This window comes from Miniopterus schreibersii (assembly GCF_964146895.1).
Source record: "Miniopterus schreibersii genome assembly, chromosome: 15".
In the NCBI taxonomy this organism is placed as follows: Eukaryota; Metazoa; Chordata; class Mammalia; order Chiroptera; family Miniopteridae; genus Miniopterus; species Miniopterus schreibersii.
Window position 1 is genome coordinate 47034922 of NC_138115.1, and position 26410 is coordinate 47061331.

General features: G+C 50.3%; 1 protein-coding gene across 8 annotated transcripts in view; it reads left to right on the forward strand.

Moving 5' to 3' along the window:
• TRAK1 (trafficking kinesin protein 1) overlaps positions 1-26410 on the forward strand; it is a gene marked incomplete at its 5' end in the record, with an annotated part of 120840 nt that overhangs the window by 47312 nt on the left and 47118 nt on the right. For all 8 annotated transcript variants that reach the window (XM_081159468.1, XM_081159469.1, XM_081159465.1 and 5 more), the window contains one exon: positions 12686-12880. Coding sequence is in view for 3 of the 8 variants with exons in the window: in XM_081159470.1 (XP_081015596.1) it covers positions 12686-12880 (195 nt within the window). The remainder of the gene's footprint in view (positions 1-12685; positions 12881-26410) is intronic.

Consider the following 26410-nt stretch of genomic DNA (forward strand, 5'->3'; position numbering starts at 1 on the left):
CAGGTACCTGCAGCGCCCTGGGTTTGCCACTTTTGAAAGGAACGGAGGGATTGTCCAGAGAGCCCAACAGGTGAGGCAGGCAATTTTAGTTGTGTAGGTGGAACAAAAGAAATCCTCCCTCCCCAACCCAGCCCCTTCTCCTGCCTCGATCTATCTACCTTTATTTTATTCTACCCCATGTGCTCTTTGCTGGAGCTGCTTCTAGCTGTTTTTATAAGAGAGCATGTTATGAGAGCCTAGTGTGGCCATGTCTTTTTTGTTTAAACTTCTCAGGTGATCCTGATGGTGGTGTGAACTCTGTTCTTCTAGTTCTCAGTGGTCGTACCTTATGTGATTTAAAATCGGGTGTGTATCAGTCAGGTTTGCTGTAGAAATGCTGAGTAACAAACAGCTCCCAAAGTCCACAGTGGCATCATTTATTCCACGACTGTGGTTGTAGGTCACCTGAGGATGGCCTGGGCTTTGCTTCAGGTCTGTTCCACTTGACACTCGTTGCAGAATTTGGGCTAACGGGGCATCTGCTGTGTGGGGTCACCCTCTCCTTGGCAGAGGACAGGAGCTCAAGAGGACACTCAACCACACAGACACAGTCCAGGTGTTGGTTAGACACGCAGTAAGTTCCGTCCACTCACATTTCTCTGTCCAGAGCAACTTCTGTGGCCTGGCTCAAAGTCACAGAGCTGCAAAATGATATTTCATTCACGGTGAACCTTAGCAAGGGTGGGGAGTGAAGGAAGAATTGTGAACAGCCTGGGATTTTAGAAGACCCTCAGGTACTTAAGGAGCCGCCTTGAATGGTGGAGGTACACAGGTGGGTCTTCAGGGAAGCCCCACGGTGTCAGTGACCTCCAAGCCCTTTGTTTATTCTTAGTCCTGCTGGACGAGAGAGCTGGGGTGGATGTGGGGAAGGGAAGGAGGGACTCGGGCTCCTGTGGCCTGCAGCAGGGGTTGGACTTTTCCGTAAAGGGCCAGAGTGTAATTATTTCAGGTTTGTGGGTCCTGTGGTCTCTGTCACAGCTATTCATCTCTGTTCTTATAGCCCAAAGCAGCCATAGGCAGCACCTATAGGAACAGATCTGTGTTCCAGTAAAATTTTAATTCTAAAGACAGGCAGGGGCTGGGGTTCACTGTAGGCCATAATTTGTGGACTCCTGGCCGAGACCTTCATGGCCTGATCTGTATCAACTTAACCATAAGAGAGAACTAGCCCTTTTTACTTGAGAAACCAAAAAAAGCCCTCCAGGGACTGTTGGTGAGTTCAGTAGTACCCCACCCACTCAGCATTGTTAAGCTGTAAACAGTTGTTCTGTGGCATTGAATTCCCTACACAGCCACAGCTATTGTTTCTAAGCATGAAGTCTCATTTTGCCTAACCCATTTTCAGTAGAAATGTCTGGAAAAGGTATTACAAGCTCCGTGGGCTTTCCAAGCAGTTGCTGTGGAAGGCAGTTTACCTCTCCTGAGCAGTGTTTCTGTTCTTCAGAGGTGTGGCCCCGTTACTGACGGAAGTGAGTGCGCTCAGGGACCCTGCTTTATGTGGTTGCAGTGTGTGTGTGTGTGTGTGTGTGTGTGTGTGAGAGAGACTGCTTCCTTGAGATGTAATCCACACATCCTATAATTCACCCACACAAAGTGTATCATTGGATGGCTTTTAGTATGTTCCAATCATTACCACAATCAGTTTTGGAGCATTTCATCACCTCAAACAGGAACTTTAGACTCTTTAGCTCTCACCCCCAGTCCGTTTTCAAAAAGCCAACTCTTGGTTTCTTGCCTCAGGGCTCACCCTCGCCTTGAAGAACAGAGCGAGGGGCCTTCTTGGGTGACCACCGTGCTATCCGCGCGTCCTCCTGCTAGACACTGGCACCGCTTCTGACGTTTGTACATTGTAACCACGTCCCCCGGTAACGCTAACATCTCCCTTTTATTATAGTGTATACTTTTTCATTTGTTTTCTTTGTAGGAGGTTGTCCTGTGTAACTTTGCATTTGTGTCTGTGTAGGGCTGAAACCTGGCTCAAGTAACATGGAATTATTTCCCTCTCGGTTTTCTTTCTTTTATCCATATTGCTTCACTGTGCATTGTCATCAGGCTGTAGTCATGGTGGGGGATGAGTTTGAAGTCTTTTAATATCCAGATGATCTCATTTGATGTTTTAAAAAAGTAACCATTGTTCACTTATAAACAGAATTTCCCGTTCAGGAAATTATTTCAATTAACAATAGGACAGTTGATTGCATTGAATGGTGGAGGCACAGTAGGTATTATGGTTTCACAAAATTTTGTTCTCTGAGTAAAATTAAGTTTTCCTGATTCGGCACTTAACTCTTTATCTCAGAGTTTACCCCTCGATGCTAACTGCCTTCCACGGTCCCCTAGTAAGAGCTGACTTTGGGGAGAAGAGGAAAGGTGGAAGGATATGTGTCCTGAACCCTGCCAGGCAGCTGTGCAGGCCTTGGAGCATCTCACTGTAAATACTGGGTAAAAGTGGTTTAGGAAAATAGAAAGCAGTTCCAGGCGTAAAAAGTCAATAATGTGAAAACAGGAAACTGGATCTGTACCCCGAGATTGGGGTGACAGAACCCAAGAAATGGGAAGGAGCTTGGTGAGATGAGGTACAAGTAAGTTACCCTATTTTTGCTATGGATAGTGCGAGAAACACAGATTCACCTCCTAGTAATAATTTAAAGGGTAACTACCTGTATCACCAAGGATTAGGTTTGGTTGCATAGAACAGTGGCTTCACTTCATAGGATTGGTTTTTCTCTCAATAAAAGAAGTTCAGAGGGAGGCTCTGTGGTGCTGGTGCAGCTCTGCTGTCCTCAGGGCCCCAGGCTCCTCCTGTCCTTCATTCAGGTCCACCATACTGGTTGTGACTTTCATCCTTAAGGTCACCTCATGGTCTAAAAAGGCTGCTAAAGCTCCAGCCATTGTGTTTACGTTCATAATGCTATCACGAACAAGGGTATACAAATATCTGTTCAAGTCCTGCATTTACTTCTTTGGGACATATCCCCAGAGTAGAATTGCTGGATCATAAGATAATTCTGTGTTTAACTTTTTGAGGAACCTGTAATTGCATGTTTTTTACTTTTATCGGATGCACAGTGAATGTGCTTATGTATTTTGTGCCTTGGAGTTTTTGGGGCCCTTTCTTAGATTCACTCCCACATGTGAGAGTACTGGTTGGAGGGTCAGGACCAGTTTTTCATGTACCCCACTGTTTACTGCATGTGTCCTCCAGTTTATGGCAGCGAACACCGACTCAGCTGTGGGTACTTCAATCACAAGCATACCGACCCTGGCTATTTTTCTCTAAAAACATTTTCCCCTGGTAGTTGTGTAATTACAAGATAGAGCATGTGCACTTTAAAGAGAAATTACCAAGAAAATCAGAAAACCAAAGTATTTTTTTTCTGTTTATCTCCTAGTAAAACAACTTCAAATGAACAGTAACACTTTCCATTTTCTGAGCATGTTTCTGGAGGTTTAACTCTGGACTGGATTTATATACATTGACTTTTCCTTTAAAAGAGAAGAAATGTCTGTGCAGTTCTAGCTGTGCCTTATATTAGGACCCGTCTGAGCTGTAAGGCAGGACCACCTGCTTTTGTAGATGTCCACACCAGGCCCAATTGGAGTCACCGTTTTGGAAAGACACTGAACTTGGTGTTGACATTTGGGGGCCTCCGGAGCAGGGCCCTTCCTCCTCCGCTTGGCCCTGCCTCCTCCTGCCCTCTCGGTTGCACAACACACCGGCGTGTCCCCGTGGACTCCTCCACGTTCTGTTCTGTTCTGTCCTGTCCTGTCGCACAAGCTTGCACTTGAGCCTCTCGCCGGAGGCCCTGCTGGGAAGGGGACCGTGAGGCGGAGAGGCTCCCGCGCTCCTGTCGGGGAAGGTATGGGGTAGGTATCCTCGGAGCTGGTGCTCCTGTGCGACAGCTCAGAACCTGACACCCAGACTCCCTGGAGTCGAACCGTGTCACTGCTTGTTCTTTCTCTTAGAAAGAGTCTCTTCTGGTGGCAGGTAAGGCCACTGCCGTTCCAGAGAACCCCTGGTGTCGGCTTTCGTTTCTGTCTCGGAGGCACAGTTTTGGGGCCTTTTCTTTCCTGTCCATGCATGCTTCTCTTTTTGGGCTTCCCTCTCCTGGAGACTGCCCGATGTCACTGTCACCCCATGCCTGGTCCTTGGCAGGGTCCTCAGTTCTGCTGAAGTCCCTACAGATCAGCGAAGGGGGGACAGATGCCTTCCTGCAGGCTCGTTCCCTGCAGGGCCCTCACAGGCCAGGGATGGTGGGAGGGAGCCAGTGAATTAGGGCTGAGAGGAAGCGGGCAGGTGTGGGGTCCGGCCCAGCCTCGGGTGATCTTTGGGACCTGGTTTCCTCATTTGTAAACTGTGTCCCCAGCCTCACCCTGCTCTGCCGCCAGTTTGTGAGATAATGAAACGCAGGAACAGGTTACAGGGCTTTGCGTCGCTCAGCAGGCGCTTCTTGAGCACTGACTGGGTACCAGGCAGGGCGCTGGGTGGACAGTGGGGGGACCAGGGTCAGGGCGGCCCCGCTGCTCCCCGAGGCCCCTCGTGAGGCAGCTGAGCAGCGGGCCGGACACTGGTCTTGGGTCTGCGGCTGGCTGCTCCGTGACACTTGGCCACCTCCCCAGCCTCTCCGGGCACAGTGTCGTCTTCCATCAAATGAGGTGGCTGAGCCAGAACTTCCAGCTCTAATGGCCCCTCTGTGGTTTGTGAAATCACAACTTCCCTGGGGTAGAGAGTGTGTACACTGAGTTCCCTGAGGATGCTTAGGTGAGGCTCTAACCAATGTGACTTTATGATGGGGAGGAATTTTCTGGAAGGACGCCCGCCGGACACCAGTTACAGAGGATCATGTGTGGCCCTGGCCGGGTGGCTCGGGCGGTTGGAGCATCAGCCTGTACACCAAAAGGTGGCGGGTTCGATCCTGGTCGGGGGGAGTGCGGGAGCCAGCCGATCAATGTTTCTCTCTCTCTCTCTTCCTCTCTCTCTAAAATCGATAAAAACATATTCTTGGGTGAGGATTTTAAAAAAGACAAGAACACAAAGTATCATGTGGCACTGGCATGGTCTGTGTGTATGGGAGCCTCTGACTCTGTGCCCTTTCATCTTAATAATTTCAAAAGAAGGACTTGTTTCCAAGTCTGTACAGAATGGTTTGTGTGTGGCCGAGTAGGAGAAGGGTCTTGTGACATCTCGAAACCTCTAAACCCGTGGGTTTGTGGTCACTGCCAAGTAAAGAAATGGAGTTGGGTTGAGATGGGGAGGAAGAAAGAGAGAACGGCAGGCTTTTGGAATATGGCTAGTTTGGGTGCGTCAAGGTTCCTTTTATTGCTGTTTTACTGTCACCTTTAAGGGAGTCCTGAGGCTCGGAGTGAGACACCAGGATGGGAGATCCCAGCGTGCAAACTGGAGGCGCACGTGTCGACGGGTGTTTACAAAATTCTGCATTAGTGTCCAACATTTAAAACTCAGAGAATCCCATGTAAAAATACGGAGGAAGTCAACACATCCAGGGCCACGGGGCTTCTCAGTGGTGGGGCAGGGTGTGCCGAGGGGCCGCTCTCCCCAGACACGCGCTTGGAGACATTTAGGGTGGAAAGAGAGCTTTTCTCCCACCCGACCCCCTTGTTCTGCAGATGAAGAAACTGAGTCCCAGACAGACCAAGATGCGACTTGCTGGGGTGAAAAGGCTAAGCTGGGCCCCATTCTCCCAAGTCTTGGAAGGGTGCCCCTGCTGCGCCCAGGCCTCGCACCTGCCAGCAGGTGGCAGTATGGTGCCGCCGGGCCTCACATCCTGTCTCCTCCCTGACTTTCCCGTTTCCTTCTTTCCTCTGTCCTTCTGTCCTGCTGTCTTCCTCTGATTTTGCCAGTTTTCTCTCACTAAGTTTCCTCTTTGTCTAGCACTGGCCTCTCTCATTTTTCCCTCTCCCCTGCTGTTTTCCCCAGGATCTCCTGGGGCCCGGGTGGGTGTTTAGGACACTGTCCTCCGAGGCAGCTCTTCCGCCCACTCGGCTCCCTTGCAGCTGCACAGCTCTCTGCTCTCCGGGCCCAGAGCCCTCCAGCTCTGGCCTGCAGACCGGAGGCCCAGAGACCCCAATGGATCTACCCCCCATTCAGGGACAGCCACCCACTCGGAGCATGTAACTGTGTGGTTCTAGAGCAGAGATGGGAACATCTGGAACGTGGACTGTATATTGCCCGCGAAATCATTTGGTCTGGCCCTGCCAAGGCAACCACGGGCGGGACTCAAAATTCAATAAACCTAGGAGCTTTTTTCCTAGCTAATTTTTAAGTTGATAATTTTGTATGGCCCATGAATGATGTTATAAATATCCAAATGGCCCATTCCCCACCCCTGGCTAGAGGCCAGGAATCGGTATTTTTACATGAGAGTCTCTGATTTTTAAATGTCAGACACTAATTTAGAGCTGCCATTTCTGCTGTAAAATGTGAACATCAGCTTGGGCACCTGGCAAGTTTCATGAAGTTGGCATGTCACTTGTGCATCCATGCAAATCATTAGATGGAGGGACCTTCTTCTGGCCCCTTTCTTGGGGGGAAGGGTCTAGTCCAAGTCAGGCATAGAGAGGACACAGCTACATCCATAGCCCCAGTTCCACTGGACACTGAGCAGGCCCCAGCACCCTCTCCCACCTCCACGGCAGCCCTGCATGAAGCTCTCATCCTCGGGTCGGGAGACTCACTCCAAACCGTATGCCTTGGAGATAACCTAGGAAGGTATAGCTCTGAAGAGGCTGAGAGACCTGTTACATTCTGCTCTCAAAGTGGTGTCATGAGAATGGGGCCTTGGGTCAGATCGGCGTTTGCTGAGTGGTCAAGGGGACTTTCACTTTGCGTTGGACTTTCCTCCATGCTGGACGAAGATGCTGGGTGATTCTGAGAGGGGCCTGGAAAGACCTTGACACTCAATAACTCCACTTCCCCCTGCTGAGGGCCGGTGTGTGCCCATCCTGGGTGGGCAGGGGGTTGGCAGATCACGCCTGTCACCCACTGCTGACTCTTCCTTTGCTTTGTTCCATTACTCATCCAACACTCTGACCCTTTTGCCGGGCACAGTGCTGAGGGCTGGATGCACAGGTGGGTGATCCAGAGCCCTTTCTCCTGAGGGGCTCACGGTTCGTGAAGAGACTGTAGAAAACACATCACATTGTAGTGCAATAAGCTGTGTACTGAATCCATCGCCAGAGGACAGAGGGCAAGGCAGCTTGGAATACAGGCTGACATTTGAGTGATATTTTGAGATGGAGTTTGCTGAGCTGTGAAGGACGTTCCAGGCAGCTAGAAGAGCTGCCTTAGAAACCAAGATTTCTGCACAAATGTGTTTGGGGAGTGGTGAGAAGTTGGTGTGGGCTAACAGAGGAGGGAATGGAGAAAATCATGGAGGCTGAGCTGGGCAAGAAAGGCTATTTGGGTATTGACTTGGCTGCTTTAACAGGGACTAAAATAATAGTGTCTTCCTTAAGGTAGGTGTTTCTCTCTTAAAATGCCAAGTGAAAGGTAGCCCAGGCATGCTCTGTCCCCACCAGGCTGTTCCAGGCACCCAGGGTCGCTCTGGTCATCCCCTGGGTGTTGCCTTTACTTACACGGTTGAAGGTGGCTCCAGGACCAGCCCATTTCCCCCAACTATATAGTTGGAAAGGGTGTGACTTGGAAGTTCTGTTTACATCGGGGCATCTGAACATACCTTACGGTAAGGAAAGCTGGGAAATGTAGTTTTTAGCTGCAGTGGCCATGTGCCCAGCCACCCTGCATGGGTTCCATTATCAAAAGGTGGAAGCAGGAATTGGATGTTGGGAAACCTCTGTCCCAGTAGCCTCTGTGCTAGGAAGGAGGTGTGAGCTGCTTTGTGAAACACTTTATAGGGAGCTAGGAGGTTTTAAAAGCAAGGCAGTACTGTGATTTAAACAGTGTCTTTTTAGGCACACAGTGCAATATACAGATCATGTGTCCTAGAAATGTATACTGGAAACCTATATGATTTTATCAACCAATGTCACCCCAATACATTTATTTTTAAAGAAAAATAAAAAGTGTCTTTTGACAGATGGGGCCAGCAGCAGCATGGCCAACAACCACGGGGCTGTTGTAATAATCGGGGAAGGGGAGATGCTGAGGGTCTCACCCTGCCTGCCCCAGGGGAGCCTGGCCTTTGCATGGTTGGACAGGCTGGGAGGGGGAGGGGTCAGCGGGTTCCAGGCTGTTGTTGCTGCAGGTCTGCCAGAGCCGTGAACCTGTTGGGATCAGGTTCAATCAGGAGGCCGATGCCTTTCATTTGAGGCCTCCCTGATAACACATTTTTATAGCTTGTTGATTCTGTGAGTCAGGGCTGTGGAGAAATGATGACCGTCAGGAGCATAAAGGGCTCCTTTCCTCCAGGTGGGGCCATCTGTGTCCTTCCATGAACTGGATAAGCCCAGGAGAGGGAGGGCGGGGCAGGGCTGCCCTGCTGAGGCCCGTCCTTCGTGGATCTGCAGACATTTCCTGTGCTGTGGAAGGGAAAAGCATCCCGACACCTCCCTCAGGTGTCCGTGTGTGTAACTGAACATCCTCACTGTACTCGTGAAATCTTCCTGTTCTAACAGAAGCTTCCCGCTCAGAATATCCAGGGAATCCCCCAGTATTCCTAGTGCGCCCGCTCAGGAGGTGGGCAGCGGGTGGCATGGGGAAGGGTACAGCTTTTAGTCAGACAGCTGAGGTTTCCCACATAGGATCTGTCACCTGTTTAGCTATGTGACCTTGACCAGCAAGGTACTCCACAGTCCCTGTGAACCTCAGCTTCCTCACCCATAATACAGCACAAATATCATCTATGTCTCAGGCTGCTGGGAGGGCCGGGGAACCCTCTGAAGGCACCTGACTTGGTGTTTGGTATGGGGAAAGCAGGATTCCTGGGGGGTTCTTGGAGGCTTTCATCCTGTGTGTACCCATCCTCAGGCCTCCATGTGTCTTCTCCATGAGCCACTTGTGGGGTCCCCTCTATAGGATACCCCTGGGGCTTCTGACCCTGCAGCCAAGGTCAAGGAGAGGTCCCTGAGCGGTGTCTATAATCCTCTCCTATGCCCGAATTCTCTGGACCTTCCAGGAAGCTGCAAACTTGCTGGTGTTTATGTGGCTGGTTGTGTTATAGAAAAATCAAATATACAGTTTGTGGGGTTTTTTAAAAAGGCATTTTGGCCCAGTCTCACCTTTTGATACTTTGTCTCGCTGGTCATCCTATGCTTTCAGGAAAGCAATCTCTCTCGGGCACGGGGACCCACACTGTAAACAGGTTGACCTTCAGCCCTGGAAACCTGGAAGGACAGGTCAAGTCTTGGCATTTGAGCAGCTGCCAGCATGCTCACAGAGACATGCTATTCTTAGAAGGGTTTTTTTTTTTTAGACACCATTGCCTTCCCCACCACCCAGGAACAGCGACGCCAGAAGGTTCCAGGCTGGTGTGTGGGTGCGTCGTGCAGGACGTGTTGGTCTGCTGCCCATTCCAGGACAGGCTGGCACTGCTGCCAGGGAGCAGATTGTGTTCAGGCGACAGGTGCCGCGGGTCGGGCACCAGCCTCCCCTGACCCCGCGTCCCCTCAGTAGGTGGCAGCCGTCTTCTGGCTGTGAGGCCTCTCCCGGGATAAGCTCTGTGGGAGCTTGCCCGTGACTGAGAGGAAGAAACTTACCGGAACTTTTCAAAGGGCGCTCGTTGTTAGTGGGAGATGACAAGGAATGGGAGGTGTCTTCTGCCCTGAGGTCGGGCTGTTCGCTGTGGCCTAGGGGAGGATGTACCTTCTGTTGGGACAGAGCTGTGCGGAGTGGCAGAGGGGGCCGAAACACCAGGTGTACCTGCCGTGACGTTTCCCACGTGAGGCAGAGAATCCTGAGCGTCCAGCTGTTGTCTTCCTTCCAGGAATGAAGAGCTTCCCTGAAGCTCCAAGTGAAGTTCTAAATGTCTTCACTTTCTACTGAAAACCCTTTCCCTAGGCTCTTTTTAAAAAAGTTATTTTTATTGTTGACAGTATTACAGACGTCCCCCATTTCCCCGTTTGCCCCCCTCCACCCGGCTCCCCCGCCCCAGGCCTTCACCACACTATTGCCTGTGTCCATGGGTTATGCGTATATGCACATAAGTTCTTTGGTTAATCTCTTCCCACCCAGCCCCCCTCCCCTTCCCTCTGAGATCCCTCAGTCTGTTCCATGCTTCCATGTCTCTGGACTTTGTTCATCAGTTTATTTTGTCCATTAGATTCCACATATAAGTGAGACCATATGATATTTGTCTTTCTCTGACTGGCTTATTTTGCTTAGCACAGTGCTCTCCAGATCCATCCAGGCTGTCACAAAGGGCGAGAGATCCTTCTTCTTTACAGCTGCATAGTATTCCACTGTGCAAATGTCCCACAGCTTTTTTATCCACTCACCTACTGATGGGCGCGGGCCGCTTCCAGATCTTAGTGACTTCCTTAACTGAAGTGTTCTCCAGTGAAGCTTTGCATGTTGAATTGAGTGAGAAGGGTGGTAGGGGATGGGGGGGGGGGGCCTACAGGTGACTTCAGTGAGACAGTTGGTCTCTTCACCTGTGATTCCATATATTTTTTTGCCTGCTCGGTGGCCATCTTACTGAAAACGAAAGAGACAGGGATTTTGATAAGTCTTTGCATAGCTGTTCCTCTGGGCACAGGTGTCTCCCACATTCTGCCTGAGTGTGAGCGGCCCTGCGGTCACTGCCCTGAGCCTGCTTTGCCTGGGCTCAGGCCAAGAGCCCAGCAAAGAGAGTGGTCCTCCCTGCTGTGCCTGCTTTGGTGCCCTAGACCCTTCCTGCTCCCTCTCTGGGCTGCCCTCTGGCATGGGGCACCCGGGACTGTCACTTCCTCTGCGTGCTTAGGGTTGGTCTTCCTTCTTTAATTTGATACCAACTTCCATCTTTCAGAAGCACCCCATAATTTTGATCTCTTGTCAGCACCTCCTGTTTATTTTCCTGTGCTGTTGGGTTTTATTTATCTTGAGTGTTTTTTTTTAATTTTGTTTTGTGTTTCCCCCCCATCCTTTCTTACACTTCCCAGAGGGATGGGAGGGTGAACTGGCCTCCACCTGGATCTGACATCTTTGTTTTCTGCTTCAAGGCGGGAGCTTGGTGCAACCAACCACCTTAAGAATTCACCGCTGCTGTGTTCTTCTGAACGGTTTTTCTCAGTGAAGGCCCCTTTCCAGCCCTGTTAGCTCTTCTCTCTCGTCCAGCTGTGTGCACTACGGGCACCTTGGCTTCTATGCACCAAACCACTATTGCTCCCACGGGTCATTTACCCGTCATATGTCCCAAGTACTTTCTGTGAAATGGGCCGATGCAGTGATTGACGTCATGAATGAATTAGCAGTTATTGAATTCATTCGTCCTGGGGGTAGGGAAGCTGTGGAAGGCTGGTTCTTGCCCTGGAAACATCTGTCCTATTGCCATGTTTATAATTTAATGGAAAGGCCCTGTTTCATGGGCTTCGTACGGATGGAATCACCTTCGTGGACATCACTGCTCAGCCCCTGAGCAGTCTGGGCTGGGAGTGTGAAGGGCGCAGGTGGTGGGTCGAGCACCCCAGGTGTGGAATGTGACGGTGTGAGATGCTGAGTGTGACGATGTGATGGATGTGAGGTGTTTGCCATCTCACAGGGAAATGAGTCAAACACTAAAATCTCTAGAAAACAGAACTTCATAGGGGCTCTGACAAAATGCTCTGTGGACACAGAGGTCCCTTGGTGTCTGTGAGGCACTGGTGCCAGGACCCCTGCCGATACCCCGTCTGTGGATGCTCAGGTCCCTTATGTGAAATGGTGCAGTATTTGCATATAACCCACACACACCTCCCTTATACTTGAAGTCATCTCTAGACTACTTATAATCCCTAATGCGGTGTAAATTCTCTGGAGATAGTGTTACCCTATTGTTTAGGGACCAGTGACAAGGGAAAGTCTGTACCTGTTCAGTACAGATGCACCGTCGTAGGCCTAACTGCAGAGTACCCTCCAGCAACAGTGCACCCCCCCCCCCAAATATTTTCCATCGTGGTCGGCTGAATCCTCGGATGCAGAACCTGTGGCTACGGAGGGCTGACTGTACAGCAGCGGGAAGACAGATTAATTCTGCCAGGAGTGCTCAAAATACCAGTGTGTCAGGAGGGAGGTGGTATTCACGCTGTGCCCTGACGGAGGGGCCCTGGGGCTTGCGTGGTGGGAAAGCCCGTGAGAACATAAGTGCTGCAAGGGCAGGACCGTGGCTGCTGTGTGTACCATTGTCTCCCGTGTCTCTGGTGCTCAGGATACATATGGGTGGATGCCTGGAAGGAAGTGTAGGTGGATAAACAGATGAGTGAATGAATTAAATGAAAGCAAAATCCTGCGTGGAGGGGGACAGCTTGAGTGGTAAAAGAGCTGCAGAAAGAAGTTAGGCATGTTGGAGAAATTATAAATTGGTTTGGGCCTAAGTGTGGAGTGACTGCGAAAGGATGGCCAGGAAAGGCTTGGACAGAAAGCTTGGCCCAGATGCTGAAGGCACAAGACTCTTGCCTCGATTCCGCAGGAAGGGGGCTGCGGGCAGCGTTTCAGGTGCTCGGCACTGAGCGCGTGTGACAGACCCAGGCTCTCACGTCCCTCTTTTCTCTCTAGACGTGTGCAACAGCACCGACCTCCCGGAGGTGGAGATCATCAGCCTGCTGGAGGAGCAGCTGCCCCATTATAAGTTAAGAGCTGATACCATCTATGGTTATGACCACGACGACTGGCTGCACACGCCGCTCATTTCTCCCGATGCCAACATCGACCTCACCACCGAGCAGATCGAGGAGACGCTGAAGTACTTCCGTAAGTGGCCCCCTGCGGGCGCTGTGACCGCTTCTCCTTAGCACCCCTCGGATGAGATCTGGGAGCCCTCCCATGCAGTGTTTCTGGAGGCAGGTGAGGGGTCCTGTGGACTTGGAAAGGAAAGGGGTGCACCTTTATTTGCATTGGCTTCCAACTGAAATGCAGCCTTGCCTTTCGTTAGGAACGTAGAAAACAGCACGAGGGTGTTAGCAGGACCCGTGTGACCTTGTCGCCAGGAGAAATCACGGATGTTTCTATGTCGTGCTATAGGAGATGCTGACACACTGGAATGTCACTTTCACTCATCACTGCTTGGAAACTACATTTGTTATTACATGGTGGTGTTTCATTCATTGATAAAGAGGCATTTAAGTCACGGACTTTTCTCAAGTTGCAGTAACTGTTTTAACGCAGTTGGTTTCTCTTGTAGTCCCCTGCGTCTTGAGGTGGGGCCTGGGAGCCCTGCCAGCCTGGCCGAGGGTCAGTGGGAGGCACAGGCTAGGAGCCCTGCTCTGTAAACGGTGCTTTTGGGGTTGGTTTGTTTACATGTGTGTAACCCAGGAGATGCCGTGACTCACAGCACTGTGACTCACAGGTGTGTTAAGTTGGTTTTGAGGTGTGTGAGAAGACGGCAGAACCTTTTCCTCATTTTAGAGTTTTCTGCCCCGGCTGGGGCAGTGGCCGTGTGGTGGGTGTGAGTGGAGATAAAGGGGGCTCCAGGGGGCTCTGTAGCTTCCCCAGGTGCCGACCACTGGATGAGCCGGTTTCCACTCAGATCAGAGCAGGGATAAAACTCAACTCCCTTTCCAACCTGTCATCCCCCAGAGTGGTGAAACGACCCTTTGCCTTTTAAATCTGGCCCTCACCTGGCTTGTTGAAAAGAGACAGGAAGGTCTGGGTGTCTCCCTTGACCATGTGGGAAAATGGCCTTTTAAGAAAAATTTCAGCACTACTACAGTCAGGTGGGTTTGTTTTTTTTTTTGACTCCTGATGAGTCTGAGACACACAGAAGATGAAAAAGACTCGCAGAGAAAATGTGCCCATAAAGATGAGGCATTTATGATCACGTAGTCCAACGGGAAGAAAAAATAGTCAACATTTAGTGCTTACTGGGGGCCCGGCACTGTTTAGTACTTTATGTGTTTCTCGTTCAATCCTCACAGTAGCCTCCGATTTAAATAGTCTTGCTATCCCCATTCTCCATGTGGGGACACTGAGGCTCTTGCTCAAAGTCACACAGCAAGGTGGGGTGCTGAGCCTCAAACCTAGGTCCACTGGTTTGACTCCGTATCTTAACCACTCTCTCAAAGTAGCTAAATGAGAAAAAAAATTCTAGTTTAAGAATAAAGCTCATTTGGTAAAATTGAAAAAAATAACAACCCTGTTTCAGAATATGTCGGTATTTATTAATTTATAAAACATAATTATTTTTTTATTCAAGGTCCCTATCTCAAGGGAAACTGAGCCCGATGTAGCTTAATTTCACGATGCGGTTTCCTTCGTCCCTGTGAATCTTGCCTCCCTTCTGTGGTCTGTAGGCTGCGCCTCCCTGATCTCAGGTGGACACAGCTCCGTGCCGTAGACCTTTCAGTCACATGTAATGTTCAGCAGGCAGCAGACACGAAGGTTGCTGTGTTGGAGGGCAGGTGGCTGCGGCTCCCCCGGGTTCCTCTTCCCAGGGGCCAGGCTGTGTAACCTGTGTTTGAGGAACGTTGGTCAAGAAAAGAAATTTCTCTGTCTGAAGTGCGTATGATCTGCTGACCACTCTCCTCCGAGCGAACCTGAACGGTCTCTTTCCTAAGGAAGAGGGAAGGTTATGAAGTAAATAAGGGCTTCCAGACACCACTGCGCTGTTTGCTTTGGCTGCAGTGAATCAGCCAAGTCTTTGCTGAGTGCCTGGTATGCACCGGTAATCTTTTGTGAACTTGATTTGTTTGACTTCCAGCTGAGGTTTTCTGGTGAAGGAAGTGAGATCGTCTCCTAGATTATTGACTTTATTTTATTACCTAAGCAGGGACTTCGCACTGGGCTGGGTCAGTGCAGGGAGGTCTCAAGGCCTTTGGCCGGAAGGTTGTACATTTAACTACCTTCCTCCAATTCCCCCTCTCTACCCTCCGCCTCTGATAACCACAGCTCTGATTTCTTTTTCTATGAGTTTGGTTTTGGGGTTTTGGGTTTTCTTTTTATTCCAAATGTAAGTGAGATCGTAACAGTATTTGTCTTTCTCTGTCTGACTGAACTTCACTTAGCATGATGCCCTCAAGGTCTATCTGTGTTGTTGAAAATGGTAGGACCGCCTAGTTCCTACCAATAATATTCTCTTACACACCACATATACTACATACACCACAAGGGCCTACACCAGCCATGGAGGAACTTCTGATGAGCTGGGTTGAAGACCAGACACAGAAGTGGAGCCCTCTCAGCACCAGGATGGTCACAGCCAAAAGCAAAAAGTCTGTGATGCTAAAAGAAAAGGCTGGACCTGACTGTGATGTTGGATTTACTGCTAGCTCTGGGTGGCTTAAACCATTCAGGAATTGATATCCGTAACACAAAGTGAAAGTGAGTGGTGAGTCTGCAAGTGCTGATGTGGAGGCCGCTGCAGAATTTTTGGAAACTCTAGATGTGCTGATTGTGGAGGAAAATTACTTGTCGGAGCAAATGTTCAAAATGGATGAAACCTCCCTCTTCTGGAAACAGATGCTTGAAAGGACTGTCATCCATAAGGAGGCCAAGTCAATGCCAGGTTTCAAGGCTTTTGAAGAGGTGAGGCAGTCTTGCTTGGGGTCAGTGTTACAGGCTACAGATTGAAGCCTTTGTGATCTGGTGCAGTGAGAACCCCAGGGCCCTCACCAGATCAGTAAGCACACATGGCCAGTGTCCTCCAGGGGCAATAAGAAGTCATGGATGACCCAGCTCCTCTTCCAAGATGCCCTCCTGAATTACTGCACCAGCAACATGGAGAAGTACTATTTGGAGGGTAATATACCTTTCAAGATTCTGCTCGTTGTTGAGAAGGCTTCCAGAGGCCCTCCTTTTATTGGTGACCTTCAACCCAATATCAAAGTGGCGTTTCTCTCTCCAGACACCACCTCTTCGATCCAACCAACCGATCAAAGAGCTATAGCAGCTTTTAAGGTCTGCTACCTGAGGAGGACCTTTGTTCAGGCTATTGCTACAACTGAGGAAGACACTGCTGCAATTCTGGAAGGATTACAGCACCTGTGACAGCATCAGGAACCTCACTTGGGCTTGAGGTGGCGTCACCCAGGAGTGTAAGAATGGCATCTGGAAGAAGACACTCAAGAGTTTCTTCAGCGACTTCAAAGGGTTGGCCAAAGGTGAGGAGGTTGCAGAAATCCGCAAGGCTGTGGCTGAGATGGCCAACAGCTTTAACCTGGGTGTGGATGCGGGAGACGCTGAGGAGCTCCTGCAGGTGGCCCTGAGGACCTGAAAAGGAGGCGTTGTTGGAACTGGAACAGGAACGCATAGCTCACAACGAGGCAAGAGAAAAGGAAACTGCAGGAGAAGAAAAAGACCCCCCAAGAAAATGCACAGTGAAGGGTTTAGCAGAAGCTTTTGCAGACCTCAGCGGGCTCCTTAAACAGTTTGAAAACATGGACCTTAACACTGAAAGCATTTCATGAACAGAGAGGGTGTTCATGGTGCATTATCTGCTTCCAGCAAATCTGTGATGAAAACAAGGAACAAGCCAAGCAAACCACCGTGGGCAGGTCCTTCAGGAGTTGTTCCGGTGCCTTGCATTACAAAGGTGCTTACTAAATGCTTCTTAAAGAAGAGAAAATCCAAAGACATGTTTTCAAATTAAAAAACAAGTTTTTCTTCTTCTTCTTTTTTTTTTGGTAAAACAAAATGTAAAACTCACATGTAGAATGCAAAGATCATTTTGTCTGTTGCCACCTTCCAAAGATTGCTTTTATCTAGTTAAAATTCTAAGTGAAATGAAAATGGAGGCACCACAATATGTACTAAGCCTGTACAAATAAAACGGATAAATCACACATCATAGTGCTGACCTCCCAAGGGCCGGGGGGAGAGTGAATCGTTTTATGAGGTGGTGACATAGGAGAAAACATAGGTTTTGTGTGTGCACTACCCACGTTAGCCGCACATGGTCATGGTACCTCGTGGTCACGGTGCCCCCACCCAGGTGTGGGCCTGGGCACCAGATGCTGGGGGAACTGAAGGTACCTGTCTCTCAAAGGTTAAAGGCAGCCACATGCCAGGGTGCCTGACGGCCCCAGGAGCCCCGGGCACAGGCACTCATCCGGGGGGCAGATTTACCCATGTGGCCCCTAGGCTTTCTTTGTCACCTGCCACCGGGCTGCTTTCATTCTTTCTCATCAAACCCAATTCCAATGTTGGGTATTTTTTTTCTTTTTCTCTTAAAAACAAAAATGCTTGGCAAGCAATTCTGTGCAGATTGACCGCTTTCCTTTCCATGTTCATCCAACATGTTTAAGACAAAGCTGGAGTGGACCCAGGTAGGAGATTGACAGGACGGCTCAGCTCGCTCCTGGGAGATGGGCTCAGGACACAGCCGCTCGGAGTCACAGCAGGTGCACGGTCGGGGCGCCGTTGGAGTTGGTGTTTTGAAGCCTGTGACATCTGCTGCGTGATCAGAGGGCCCCGGGAGTGAGATGCCTCAGCGGCCCCTCCCAGGCCACGGGCAGCAGGCTTGGACCCGCAGCACGTCCGAGCCCTGTCCCTTCTCTGGCTCCTTCTCGGAGACACGGGGGATTTTAGTAACTGCATCTTGGCCAGGTGCACTTGGCCGTGGGGTGCTCCACCGAATGCTGCCTCCCTGCTTTGGGGTGTCTTCTCTGAAAGCCAGGCTTTGTTCTCCCCCAGCCCTTCCCCCTGGGGGTGGGACGGGTGCCTGAAGTGGGGTGGAGATGGTTTGGGAGAGTAGCTGACGGCAAGCTGTTCCTCGGCAGCCTGCCTTCTGCCGCGGGAGCTCAGTGACTGGCAGCGGCAATGCTTTAAAAAATAAAAAGTCAGAAGGAGAGCTCTGAGGAGCATCCTGGTAGGTAGTTTTCTGTAGCAAGCGGAGGGGAGGCCTGTTTGTGAGGCCGAGTTTCATGAGAGCCCCGCCGGCTCCCTCTGGAAGGGAGGGTCAGGGCCTCGGGGCCTTCCCCTCTGTCTCAGGCTCCCGGCTGTCTGTCCTTGGTGCAGTTTGAGAGGCTGGCAGTACTGTTTCCTGGAGGGAAGAAAGCTCTAGAGTCTGGGAGCATGTTCTCGAGGGGGTTGGGGCCACTGAGAGGGAGCCAGTCTTGTACCACCCGGCAGCGCTAGGGCTTTGGTGTGGCCTGTGCTGATCACCAGGAGGTTGGAGGGGGGCAGGTGGCCTGCAGGAAGGTCTGTCACGTCTGGGACACTTTGGGGCAAACTCATTATTTATAACTTTGATCTTTGATCATTAATGTCTACTCACCCTTCAGCTGTATTGAATAACAGTCTATTGAAAATTGTTATACGTAGACATACAAGCATATGTATAAAATTGTATGTCTGTATATGACTGTTTAATTCATGTGTTCACGCAACTGATAATTAGAAACTTGGAAATTTTATTGAAGGCTTTTAAACATACAGACCACCTTGCAGGACCCTCCTCCTCCCTGGTGTGGTGTGTGACCACAGCGTCGGGTTCTGATCTTTCTTATTCTCCTGATGGCAGACAGTGCTGTGCGGGGACAAGAGTCACACACGCCCACCCTGCCCTACTCTTAAAGTAGATTAAAAATATCTTCCTATTATATTGTCTTTTCCTTTCTATGTCACTTACCCTTTTCGTTTTATGTTCGTTGATATTCATAGCCATTACAGACTCAGCTCGTTTCCTTTAACAATTATTAACTGTATCTTCTTTTTTTGTTAATCTTTACCCGAGGATATTTTTTCCCTTGATTTCCTTTCAGAGATAGTGGGAGGGAAGGAGGGAAGGAGAGAGAGAGAGAGAGAGAGAGAGAGAGAGATCAATGTGAGATGACTGGTTACCTCATGCATGCGCCCTGACCAGGGCCAGGAACTGAACCCTCGAAGCTTCGGTGCACAGGCCAACACTCCAACCACTAAGCCACACCGGCCAGGGCTCTGTATTTTCTTTGTGATATTCAAATTGCTACAGCCTGGCCCGCGATTGTCCTTTGAAGCTGGATTCCATGCCTTACCCCTCCTACCCAGACTTTTGGGAGCAGCCTTCGCCTCCTTGCGAGGTGGTTGCAGGCCCACCTTGATGTTTCCCTAAGACCTGGAATCCAAAGGAGGCCTGTTAAGGTTTAACTCAAGTCTGGGCACCAAAGTGTTGACTGACGTGCAGTGATGGGTGGAGTGGCTTCCGTGTTGGGCCACCTTTGTGACAGAGCTGGAAATAACATTTTTTCTTAATATCATAAAGCCACATTGACATTTTCAGTTTAACTCTCATTTTCCTGGTCATTTTTTATTTTGTTCTTTAAAAAAAACACACCTTTTGCCCGGCTGGCGTGGCTCAGCGGTTGAGCATCCACCTAGGATTCAGGAGATCGCGGTTTGATTCCGGGTCAGGGCACATGCCTGGGTTGTGGTCTCAATCCCCAGTGCGGGGCATGCAGAAGGCAGCCGATCAACGACTCTCTCATCATTGATGTTTCTGTTTCTCTCTCCCTCTCCCTTCCTTTCTCTGAAATCAATAAAGATATATTAAAAAATAAAATAAATTAAAAAATTTTAAAAACACCTTGTGTTCTCTGTGAGATGCCAACTTGAAAGTTTATCTCCTTTAATTGTATCCTTTCATTTTTTTTCTTTCACATTTTATTTGTAAATAACCTTTGGTCAATTATTGATCAAGTGGGAAAGGCTTTGGAGGGGATCATGCCTGGTTTGCATCCAGATGCTCTTGGTGTTTGCCGAGTGATCCTGGGCAGGTGTCTTAAACCTTCTGAGCCCCTTTCTTGGTCTGTGCCATGGGGAGTAATTAGGCAGCAGGGGTCTGAGGGGTGAGTGCCAGCATTTCCTAAATGGTGCTGGGCAAAGGTGAGGGTGAGTGAGAGGTGCTGACAGGTGGCAGTGAGGCTTCTCGGAGGCTGCTCCTGGGACCTGTCCCTATTCCTGACTCTCCTCGGGTAGGGCAATGTTGGGGGGTGGGGGGGCTCAGGACCCTGGAGCGGGGAGCAGCCTGCTCAGCTGCAGTAAGTAAGCCTGGGCCGGGGGAGGGAGGGCTGAACCCTCAGGAGTCCAGGACTGTGGGAGCAAAGGGTTTAATGTTTCAAATCAGATCAAGGAAAGAAAACCTGCAGTAGTGGTTGCAGATTTTGAAAGGTGGCCTTTTTTAAATGCACACTCTGTATTTGCCCAGAATTGAGCACATAAACTTGTCCTGACCTCCGTCCGAGGTAATGAGGGTGGCACAGCCCCGGCCCCCCACCGCCTGCACCCTCCTGTTTCCCTGACTGGCACCTCTCAGCCCCTGCGCTCAGCATCCTTGGAAGACATTGCCTCCATCTCTGCATCATTTTTCAGAGCCGGCCAGTTTCTATGGCAACTGATAGATTGAAAGATGAGCGGTGAGCGGGATGCGAGGCTGGAGTGAGATCTCCGGGTGGTGGTGTGTGTCCCTGACGTCACCCTCCATACGCCTGGATAGGAAGATTCTGGCTACTCCCATTCAGGGCTGCCGGGGTCTGGATGGCTGTGCAAATTGCCTCCCTTCCTGCTCCTCCTACCCTCCTCTGAATTTTTCCCTTCACTGCCCCTCTTCTGTGTTGGCTCCAGGCTGTGGCCGAGCATGCACAGCTTAATCCTGGCGTGTTGCGGGATGCTCTCCTGCCCAGGGCTCGGGAAGGGCAGGGAGGCATGGCAGCGTTCTCCTTGACGTGGATGGCGCTGTGAAGTCCCTTCTTTTCCCTGCGAGAATCCTGACTATGCAGAAATTTATCGAAGCGGATTATTATGAACTAGACTGGTATTATGAAGAATGCTCGGATGGTAATTATGGCCCGTGCCAAATAGAGCGGAGATGTGTAGGGGCATTGTCTCCCGGGAGGGGGCAGGGCGTCCTGAAACCTTCCCGGGGAGATGGGCAGAAGGAGGGGGCACTGGGACCAGCGCCGCCAGCAGCCGCGGGGCTCTGACAGTTTCCCAGGCTTGGTGGAGGATGGCAGGTGGGCAGGGCTCACGCCCCTGGGAGGCTCCTCTGCGGGTGCCCGGTCTTTGCGCGGAAGGAGAGATGGTGTTGCAGTGCTGGGCTTGCGAGCATTGTAAGTGGGATTGAATTCCCTCTGGGGCGAGGTGTGAGCCTGGTGTGGATACGCGGGTGTGCGAGCTCGGATGCGGTTGCTGTCCTCTGTGCTGCCGGAGGGGCTGGGGAAGAGTGTGTTTCAGAGGTGGCCTTCTGGGCAAGCAGCTGCAGGCCTGCAGGAACCCGCCCTTTCTGAGCCCAGACCTGCCCCCGAGGGAGGCTGGAGAAGATGCAGCAGCGGCTCCCACCCAGCAGGTGGTTCGAAGGAATTTTGCTGGTGGGATCCCAGAGGTGGGGGTGGGGAGGCATCGGGAGGGGCTGGGAGAGACTGCATCCTTCTGCCAGGTCTCCGCGTGTGCAGGGAGGGTGCGCCACATTCCAGAGGAGACTGGGTGGAGTTGGTGTGGCCCCACTGGCCTCAGGAGGTTCCAGGCCACTGGGGAGGGGCCCCAGGCCCCTGTGGTGTTGGGTATTGAAATCATGTATGTCACAGCTCATCCGTCTTCTTTATCGGTGACCCTCCAATCACATGCCTTCACATACATACACAACACACAAATAGGACACAATGAACATGGGCACTTTGAGGGTCTGTCTCCCAGGGATGATCTGTTCCCAACCCCACGCGAGTCGTTAATAGGTAAGGTGACTGCTTTTTAATTGAAGAGGGAGTTGCAGATGGCTTGAACCATGACTACCTTGGGTTAACCTGAATGATGTAACAGGCCGGGAGCTGGCCTCATTAGCAAGCTGAAGAACTGCATAATTATCTGCGATCTGCTGATTTCCGCCTTGACTGTGGGCTACAGGACAGGGGCCCAGAGGCTCTCTCGAGGTGGTGGGGGGTATTTAAATCTGCCAAGCAACTTCCCCAGGTGAGCTCCACTGTCCCCCAGCCTTAGGTGGAAACAGTGTCATGTAGAGTCTGTGTACGTCTTTAAGTATCTTGAGTCATGATGATGGCAGGCAGCTCCCGAGGTCCTGAGGGGACAAGATGACTGCATTCTTGTTTTCTATTGGATACATTCTCCTCAAAGCAGGTTCCCATCCTATTACCTACAGTGCTGCTGCTTTTTGGAAACCACCATTGACCTCTTGTAGTTTCCTTGGTGATTTGTGACTCACCGAATCCTCCATAAGTTTTTAAAATGTGGACCTCAAGGAACCACCGGTTAGGGAGCCTCGGGTACAGCAGAGCACCTGTCCCTCGGCCTGTGGGTGAGTTGGGTGTGGCTGTGGCTCATACTGATCCTTCCTAGAAGCGGGGGAGGAAGATTTCTTATCGTCTTGACCCAATTGCTAGACTGTCCAGCTCTCTTTACACCCTAGTCTGTGGAGATAAAGCCAGTCGCCGGTGTTGGTCAATCTGAGGGTGAGAGGAGGCCTGTTTTATCTGCGCGGCTGTCAGAAGGATTTTCTTACCCAGCAGTTTCTCAGTTGAGCCTTTCGGGCCCGAGACAGCCAGATCTCTCTTCTTGCAACAAGAAAGGAAAATGGAAGAAGAGGTAGCTCATCTGTCCGAGGGTAAATGCATGTTGATTGTAGTTACTGTGTGGATGTGTGTTGAGCAAAATGCATGGCCTTTGCCCTCCATCCCATTCGGATGAAGGGAGAAAGCCGCTGGGATGGAATCTCCTGGGACAACTGGAATTTTCATAATCCTGTTTGCTAAAGATAGTTAGCAAATAGGGATGGAAGGGGGACAGAAGCCCAGAAATACATAGTTCAGGAAACCCACCAAAGGGGGTGGACTTCAAGTACATGCTAATTTTGTAGTTATTTGTCTCCATAGTTCTGGCTAGTTGGATTTTTCCCTGCGGCAGGTTAGTCTGGAAATGCAGTTTGCCTCTGCTTATGTGCATCTTTGAAATTGCCTTCACCTCCCGGTTCCGACCTTCCAGGGAGAAGGCCAGGCGGGGAAGGAGCAGACACACACCATCATCACGTATGTCCGATGACTGACTCATACTTCAATCGCAGGGTTAGCACTGAAAACAGTAGGGTAGGTGGGCGGGTGGGACTCAGGGTGGCAGGACGATTAGGACCCTTCCAGAAAGTCGGAGTTGAAAATGGCTTCCTCTCTCTTCTCCCTCTGAGCTTTAGGGGATTTTTGCTCAGTGTTGGACAACTGCATTTTCCTCCCTGTTCAGTGTTAGCTGTGGCATCTCACACTCCATCCCCCCCACGCGCCAAACACACAGTAAGACCCCAGAGGGGCACCAAGGGCAGGGACTTCGAATAAGAAATGGGAGGGGTTGGCTGCCCAGTACCTTAGGTGATTTTTAGAGATTTGGATTAGCCAGCAATCAACACGCCGTAACAGTGGCCTCTGCAGAATTTACACCGTTTACAGTTTAAACTCTGGTGTCAAACAGGGTCACGGTTCACTACACTGCGTGTGTCCCATCTCTAATTGCAGAACCTCGAAAGCCTGGCCGATCATGAAAACCACCCGCTCCCTGATAAGGCAGGTTCTCTGGCCCCCTCCAGACCAGGACAGGCTCCGGAGAAATCTGAATTGTTAGCACTTGCGTTCGAGGATTTCTAACATCAGGTGTGTTTGGGAAACTCAGGGCAGTTGTCAGTGGAGACCCGCCCCAGACACAGGGGTCTGGAAATAATTCTTTAGATCTGTTGCAGAATCTTATGTTGTTTCTTGGCTACACCAGTCACTTAAAAAACAACAACGTGTGCTTATAAAGAGAGGGAGGCCTTTTTAATTTTCAAAAAGGCTTGGGTTTAAGTGTATGCTCTTAAAGAAACAGAGCGCACCTTTGTAGTTATTCTAGAAAGCTGGGATAGCTGAGCATTGGCTGGAAGTTTGCATTTGAGGTCTGTTTTGTGCTCTCCGTGGCTGCGTGGTTTGGGTGCCTCCTGGGACCTCAGTGAGGCTCTGTCAACCTAGATTCTCCATCTGGAAAATGGGATAAGCACACTGACCACAGGCTACTCGAGGACGTAAAGAGTGTCCATAAAGCAAGAGCCCTTTATAAACAGTGACGTGCCGGGCCAGTGGGTAATGGTATTTTCTTGGAAATAGTACTAGTTACTAAGTTCTTTTTAAAAATCCCCTTTTTAAAGGTATAGTATGTTGATCACCTGTTTCTTGCTGCATTTATTTAAAAATATATTGAATTTTAGAGAGAGGAAGGGAGAGGGAGAGAGAGAGAAACATCAATGTGAGAGTGAAACATGGATCGGCTGCCTTCTGCACGCCCCCCCGGTGGGCACGGAGCCCACAGCCTGGGCATGTCCCCTCACCAGGAATTGAACCAGAAACCCCTTAGTGCATGGGACTACACGCAATGAACGTAGTTACAAGGGCCAGGGCATGCAGTTATTTTTGTAATCACCCAGCCTCATGTCCTTCTCTTACATGTTACAGATTCAGATGTGGGGGCAGGAGATGGTCTAGTTAATAGTGATTTTATAAATGGGGGAACTCGGGTAGGTTGTCGGAGTGGGTCCTGTGACTTCTGACTTTATAGTGAAACTCCATGGCGATATGCAAGGGCAGTCTGGTGTGCTGTTGCTCACTTGATTGCTGTGACCTCTAAAATGCCACGCCAAGGTGAGGCTGGCTGGCATGCGAGTGAAGTGCTGTCAGAGGTACTTTAAGCATTCATTGAAAAGCTGGTAGTAGGTTTTGAGATATTTTCCTAATTTTCCTGCACTCCGTGTCCAGCGATGTCAACAGGCCTCCCTTTTTTCACTTCGTATGTATTGTGGGACGTACCTGTGGTATGCAGCTCTGGAGGCAGAGGTTAACTTCTCCCTTTCCAGACAGCACTCTTCTGATGGCTGTTAAGGTAATTTTTTTTAAGAGGGGGAATTAAATGTAGCTGTGAGTTTTTAATCACTAGCTTTGCTAAAGCAGAAGGAGTGTTTTCCCTCCGTTGCAGAAGCAGAGGTCTGGAGAGCTCACAGGAAGGCCAAAGTGAAGCCATGGTTTTAAAGCCCTGTATTTCTGTAAAGAGGACAGGGGTGGAGGTGTCCGGTGGGAGCAGAGGCTGTGGGGAGACCCAGGCGGGAGGCCAAGGAGTGTAGAGCTCACCTCTCGAAAAGAAGGGACCTTTCTGTGACTATGGAAATGTTCTCCCCTTGGCCGTCCAGTGTGGCAGCCACTGGCCACGTGTGGCTAGGGAGCACTTGAAGTGTAGCTGGTGTGGCTGAATTTTGGATTTTGTTTAAATTTAAACGTAAATGGCCCTAGTGGCTTGTGGCTGCTCTTTGGACAGCACAGGGTAGACCTTCAGGAAGGTGACTTCATGGAGGTATGTCGAGGAGACCTGGAGAGGGACACTCACAGAAGGATGTTCCTCTGCCCTGCAGGAGGCGGGCGACCCCTTCCTCCTTTGGCCCTTCCCATGCAGTGTTTCTGGAGACGGTCAGGAACTCACTCCCTGCCTCCTGCCTCTAGGGCAACAGTCACACCTGCTGCTTGACTCTCCCAGGGCTGGGCCCGGCCACCCCAGCTCCCACATCATGTCCCTATCTTTCCGTGGCACAGGGAGTGCCAGGCTTACTCACTGGCCTTTAGGGGTCACATGTGGCTTTGGCTTTCACACAAACTGCTCTATCAGAGAAGGGGGCTCTTGGGCCCATCTCTGCCTTTAACCTTGGAGTGAATGCAGGTGTGGATGCGGTCTGAGAATCCCCTCACGTCCCCACAGGGAGGGAGGGAGGGGAGATTTGGGTGGTGGTGAGGATTTCCTGAAGAATGATGAAACCTAGGGAAATGGGGTGGCACAAAGTGGGTAGGGTGGTCTTGTGTTCAAAATGCCACATCCTACATGTTTTTAAAAATGTGTGTGTGTATATAGATATGTATGTATCTAACAGTTATTATGTGATATATAGAGACTTAGACACCATTTGTTAAGGGTAACCTGGTTATAAGTAAAATCAGTTAACACTATGAGGTCACCTTTTGTTTTCATTTATATGCACGAGCCCAGCCCAGTACCCTGTACATCTTACTGTGGTCAATCTGCTACTTGCTGAATGAGGAATGCACACGGCGGCAATTCTCCCTCCCTCCCATCCCAGGGCTTCAGACTCACTGTCATTTAAATGGAATTAGTGTAAAGAAAGATCCCCCCCCCCGAGTGTTTATCTTTATAAATATTGTATTTAAAACTTAGGGAGATTTTTCCCAAATGTGATTTTGAATTCCCTGCCACTGAATTTCTACTAAACCTCCTTTTTACAAAGAAAAGGTCTTGAATGTTATAAAACGTAGCAATCGTTTTCAGGTTCCAAAAAATTAAGCGGCCATGCAG